The sequence below is a fragment of the Xenopus laevis genome, chromosome 8S (assembly GCF_017654675.1).
Source record: "Xenopus laevis strain J_2021 chromosome 8S, Xenopus_laevis_v10.1, whole genome shotgun sequence".
Classification (NCBI taxonomy): Eukaryota; Metazoa; Chordata; class Amphibia; order Anura; family Pipidae; genus Xenopus; species Xenopus laevis.
Window position 1 is genome coordinate 3,832,819 of NC_054386.1, and position 6,000 is coordinate 3,838,818.

The 6,000-nt window shown below is 40.4% G+C and overlaps 1 protein-coding gene across 2 annotated transcripts; it reads left to right on the forward strand.

The window, feature by feature from the left end:
• The first annotated feature begins 183 nt into the window (after nucleotides 1-183).
• On the forward strand, nucleotides 184-5,773 carry srsf5.S (serine/arginine-rich splicing factor 5 S homeolog). 2 transcript variants are annotated; one of them, XM_018231970.1, is made up of 8 exons: nucleotides 184-364; nucleotides 902-1,051; nucleotides 2,661-2,731; nucleotides 2,819-2,950; nucleotides 3,425-3,491; nucleotides 4,469-4,542; nucleotides 4,778-4,888; nucleotides 5,140-5,773. In XM_018231970.1, exons 2-8 carry the CDS (start codon nucleotides 926-928, stop codon nucleotides 5,399-5,401), a joined length of 843 nt encoding a protein of 280 aa, XP_018087459.1. In that variant the 5' UTR covers nucleotides 184-364; nucleotides 902-925; the 3' UTR covers nucleotides 5,402-5,773. The 2 variants fall into 2 exon arrangements, with proteins under 2 accessions (XP_018087459.1, XP_018087461.1); XM_018231972.1 differs by lacking the exon at nucleotides 184-364 and adding an exon at nucleotides 413-520.
• Nucleotides 5,774-6,000: the final 227 nt, after the last annotated feature.

Genomic DNA, 6,000 nt, shown 5'->3' on the forward strand with positions numbered 1-6,000 from the left:
ATGGCAAGCTATTCATACAGCTACGTATTTTTATAATGTTCGTCTAAAAAAATAAATCCGCCATTTTGTGCACGTGTTTTGACGTCACGTACCTTCCCTTTCCCTCCCCCCTCATGAATCACCGGTGTCTGGAAAAAAAAAAAAAGCTCCACCCCCTGTGGGCGAGTCATTCAAAGAGATTTCGGCTTCCCCGCCATTTTAAGAGCAAAGAACAAAGAGCGGACCAATCGTCTTCTTGGGTTTAACCCCCCGCCTTCTTTGTTGCGTACGCCTCTTCCTAAGCGCCTCCCACTCCTTCTCCATTTTGTACTGCAGTTTCTGGTGAGCTGCGTCATTCGGTGAAGGATTTGCAGAGGGGTAAGAGGTAGGTCGTCTGGTTGTGGTTTATTTCTGCCGCTTTGTTGCAAATATCTGTTTATATGGACGGACTTGCGAAGTTCCTTAGGTTTTATATTCATTATACAAATTTTTTAAAATAAGTTAAATAAATTCGCGATTGCCTTAAGTGTTGAGGGGGTCGGTGAGTATTTATTAAGTATAGGTCGTTTTTTTTCCCTATTCATCATGTTAATCTTATTCCCTCGTTGTTCGAGTTCTCGTCTTTGCTCCAACATGTCCAGTCCCCGCCCACAGACTTGTTTGTCGGCGCCATTTTAGTGACTGTCGCATCGTGTGGCTTTAATTCGACACGATCTCCATTTACCTGTAAGAATCGGGTTTTCTTCGGGCAAATGGATAATTATTTTGGAAAATAAACTTTTTTTCTTTTGTAGTTAATATACTTTAAGTGAATTTTAAATTCTCAGTAACTGTACATTAGATTTAGAGTGTGGGATTGATCTTCCCTTCATTGGTTCCTGTTAATAATCACTTTTTTTCTTTTTTTTTTTTTTCTTCAAAGGTTTATTTTTAAATCAGTGAAACCATGAGTGGCTGCAGAGTGTTTATTGGCAGGCTCAACCCAGCTGCCAGGGAGAAAGATGTCGAGCGCTTCTTCAAGGGTTACGGGCGTATCCGCGATATCGACTTGAAAAGAGGCTTTGGATTTGTGGTAAGTGGGCCTTGGTACGCATGGCTTTTCATTGCAGTGGAAAAACTGGCAATTGTGCAATCCGTTATACTTTCATTGGAATTTTTTTCTCCCAAAATGAATCGGTTAATAGTGCTACTCCAGCAGAATTCTGCACTGAAATCCATTTCTCAAAAGAGCAAACAGATTTTTTTATATTCAATTTTGAAATCCGACATGGGGCTAGACATAAGGTGGCCATAGACGTAACCGTTACGGTGTTTCCAAGAGAGATCACTAATTTCAGTACACATGTAAAACTGAATCGTCGGATATACAGGTAAAAAGTAGGGGTGCACTGAATTCAGGATTCAGCAGCATTCAGGTTCACCCGAGTCCAAAGCCTAATTTGCAAATTAGGGGCGGGCAGGGAAATCACTTGACCTTTTGTCACAAAACCAGTAATTTGCATATGAAAATTAGTGTTCAATATTCGGCCTGATCTTCCATGAAGGATTCTGGGGTTTGGCTGAATCCAAAATGGTGGATTCAGTGCATCCCTAGTAGAAATAATAGAATTCTACCTGTATCTGACAATTCGGCACCAACAATGGGGTCCTTGCAAAGTCCGAATCCTGGTTTCTGCCTTTTTCAGCAGGATTCGGCCGGGTCATTCTGCCTGGTCAACTGAATCCGAATCTTAATTTGCATATGTTAATTATGTGTGGGCTGACAAAACATGACTTTAAGTTGCAAAAAATGACTAGACAATTTCTCTTTTCCTGGCCCTAATTTGCATATGCAAATTATGATTCGCTTCAGTATTCGCCAGATTCTTTCACCAAGGATTTGGCCGAATCCCAAATAGTGGATTTTGTGCATCCCCACTTCAACGAACTGGACTGATACCTAAGTTTTCTGCCCATATCCGGCGGCTCTTCCCACCATACACAGACTATCGTACGATATTGTCTATGGCCACATATATTGTCCATTTCCCAGCTGCTGCTGTGCTGCAAGTTGGAGTGATATCACCCCCCACACACACAGCCTAATAAAAGAACAATGGGGGAGGGTAACCAGATAGCTCCCTAACACAAGTTACAGCTGCCTGGTAAGAAAAACACACAATAGTAAAATCCAGGTCCCACTGAGACACATTCGGTTACATTGAGTAGGAGAAACAACAGCCTGCCAGAAAGCAGTTCAATCCTAAAGTGCTGGCTCTTTCTGAAAGCACATGACTAGGTAAAATTGACTTGATACAATTAGTTGATACATTTCTGGGCAGTATCTGTGGAATATTAGGAGTTATTGTATCAATTCTAGCAGCTGCCTTTAATGAAACTGGTTCTCCTCAGCAGGATAAATGTATCAAATCTTATCTTGTTGCACCAGCTCAAAGAGTGCAGAGCTTTCTACTTTGTTGCTTCCTCTAAATGTGTTGTGAGCCACCTAAAGTAGAAGTAAACTGCTCACCCCACAGCACTTGGTGTTATATTTTTTTGCTAAGATTAATGTATATTCTATGGGCTACCGGAATAGTGGATTAGTATTTAATTGCAATTTTTCAAGTAATAGTATATTGTGGCTTATGCAGCATATTTCATATATTGAATGAATTCAAATTTTTTTTTTTTTTAACCTGTAGGAGTTTGATGATGCCAGAGATGCAGATGATGCAGTCTATGAGCTTGATGGCAAAGAGCTGTGTAATGAGAGGTGAGTTTTCTTTTTAGGGGTTTCACAAAGCTTGTTCCCCCCTTCAATTTGGACTTGACACTAACAACATTTTTGTTTTAAAACCAGAGTTACAATTGAACATGCTCGTCTTCGTTCTCGAGGGGGAGGAGGAGGAGGTGGTGGTGGTGGTCCAAGGGGAATGGGCAGAGGAAGATACAATGACCGTTTCAGTAGTCGCCGACCCCGTGGAGATAGAAGGTAAGGGTTTTGTTTTAACTACATGTCCCTGAAGCGCAAATTTTACATTTTAAATATTTTGAACATGGGTAAAAGTGATAACTATAGCATTTATGAAACCAATGTCTGCCTATGATGTGTTAGGTTGGGGTATGTTTGTTCATAACCTGTCATTTCATATAAAATCTCCCTCTGGCACATAGAAGTAACTGCTACTTTCTCTAGAAACTTGTGTTATCATTGGTAGTTCTAGAACTGGGTGTTGATAGTAAGAACTCACTGCCCTTAATTTATAGGCCTAGTTACATCATTACATTAATGTAATGGGCCGTGTCCTGTATAGTTAGTGGAAAGTTTTAATGGTGAGGTGTTGGAGGTTTTTATCTGTACTTGTTATATTTTTAGACCAATAAAAGATTCTATAACTATGAAAGCTTAAGTAAATTGTAAACCTTGTAACCCATTGACTTTTTTTTTTTTTTTCTCCTGTTTTAGTGCTCCACCAATAAGGACAGAGAATCGCCTTATAGTAGAAAATCTGTCCTCAAGAGTCAGCTGGCAGGTTTGTCAATCCATAATAATGCATGGGGATGTCTTGACTTGTTTTCAAAAGTGCACAGAATTAAATCTTTTTCTTTAATGTCTAAAGTGGGTTTTAGCACTGTTGGGTAATTGGACTCTTATTTTTGTTTATCTTAATTTTAACCAAATATTAAAACCTTTATTTGCCAGCCTATCTGTGTGTCGTTGGCCTTGTAACGAGGAGCGGCTGTTGGTTATCGCTCTGGTCATGGTCACTTTTGGTTGGGCCAGGTTGAATTTGCCAGTCAGCTCCTACATTGAGTTTGCCATCTAGATCCATTGCTGGTCTAGACATTATCGCAGCGCTTCCTTAAAGTGCCAGGTTGCAGTGACCCCCTGAGCGTTAACAAGATCTGATGCTTAAGTTGGGAGCTCTTCCTCCTGTAAAGATTCCGAATAAGAGGTCGTGATGGCACAGTTGAAAGATACGCACATTAGGTGGTCGTTGGAATCCTGGTCGCAATAAAGTCCTTGCTAACTCCACAAGAATAGAAAATGATGGCCATCGTCCATAGTCCTTATAGGGAGGGTCGTTCGATTTAAAGGCTTCCATCACTTGGGTAGCCCACAAGTGGGTGGTGAAGAGCCAATCGGGCTTGTGTCGTGACGGTATCTCCGATCGCTTAATGCAATTTGATTGACTAGCCTAGGGAGTTGTAATTGAAGGTAATGTAATCTCATTTTTAATAATGATTGGGCACCAATTAACCTGTGTAAAACTTAATCTCTAATTCATGGTTTTTATGTAAAGCCTATATTCCCATTATGTTAAAACACCACATTCTGCTTTATCTTGGCAGATGGCATTTCCACTTTGTGCCCAATTGTAGTCTTCCTTTACTGAAGCCTGATTGGTGAAATTAGTCGGCCCTCCTGTCTAACGCATTGAATTCTTTTCAGTGTTCTCTAAACACATCAATGTTAGTGTGTTCATTCAACAGTGTCTTCTCATAATAGGACTTGAAGGATTTCATGAGACAAGCTGGAGAAGTTACATTTGCAGACGCACACCGACCAAAGCTTAATGAAGGGTAATGTTTGCATTTATCTTCTCCAAAAAAGTGATATATCTGTTGTGGAGGGCCCAAACATAATCCGTGCACTCAATATGAAGGGGCTGAATCCACCGCCTAAATCTTCTGTATAGTCAGTGATTATAATGAGCTGGACTTCCATTGTGTGGGTTGGGCAATGTACAGAAGCGTTTTTTTTTTTTTTTTTTAGTTTCATAGATTTGCTAATTTACTTTGTGCTTTTTTATTTTAGGGTTGTTGAATTTGCATCCTACAGTGATTTAAAAAATGCCATTGAGAAGCTTTCTGGGAAGGAGATTAATGGCAGAAAAATAAAGCTAATTGAAGGAAATAAAAGACACAGGTATGCCTACATTATTTATTTTTTAAAAAACATTTTATATATAGATATCCAGTTGTGCGTTATCTGAGTGCCATCAGTATTTAATGTTCAAGTGGTAGAGGCATTTATAAGGTTCTTGTCTTTTCTGAAGACACTGTATGCCTTGGATGCAGTTTTTTTCCCCCTTCCATTAGAATAGTAACAAATAGGCTTGGTGTGGAATTGGCTAGGCTGTGCTACTGTGTAATGTGCAATATTTTTGTTTTACTTAGTCGGTCAAGGAGCAGATCACGTTCCCGCAGCAGAAGTTCATCCAGGTCCCGAAGCCGCTCCCGCTCCAGGAGCCGAAAGTCTTACAGCCGATCCCGTAGCCGCAGTCGTACTCCCCGCAGCAACCGTAGCAAATCCAGGTCTGTGAGTAGGTCACCTGTTCCTGAGAAGAGCCAGAAATCAAGAAGCCCATCCAAATCACCCGCATCAGTTGATAGGCAGAAATCTCGATCCAGATCTCGGTCTGCTGATAGTAGAAACTGAACTTTAAATACTTAAACCCCACTTTCCCTTTTTGAAAGACGTACTTGCTAACTTCTGTGGTAAGTTATTTGTCATGGATTAAAGGCAGGAATGGATCTTACATTTTTTTAACTCCTTCACCAATCCAGTTGTGGACCATCAACAAACAAGCTGCTGGGACAGTTTTGATTAAACACATTCTGCTTTAGTCCAAGTTGTATAGTTTGTGTAACAAAAGCTTAGGGCCCTATTTGTAAGAGCAATTCAAGTTGGGGTGTGTAAATTGTTGGCTGTATATAGGCATTGTTTTTTTGTGTAACTTCCCCTATCCTTCACTTCTCCCCTCATTGTTCTGAGTTGTGAATATTACCAATAAAACAAATAAAACTCTGAGCCTTGGTCGTATAATTGTATTTTATTTTTTTTAGAATTTTAGTTTTTGTGTAACGTATTGTCACTTGAGTAGCAGTTACACTGAGGCTTACCAAGAGCGGTTATCTGGTTACCTTCCCATTGTTCTTTTGTTTGGCTGCTGGGAGGGAGGGGGGTGATATCACTCCAACTTGCAGTACAGAGTGAAGTTTATCAGAGCACAAGTCACATGACCAGGGGCAGCTGGG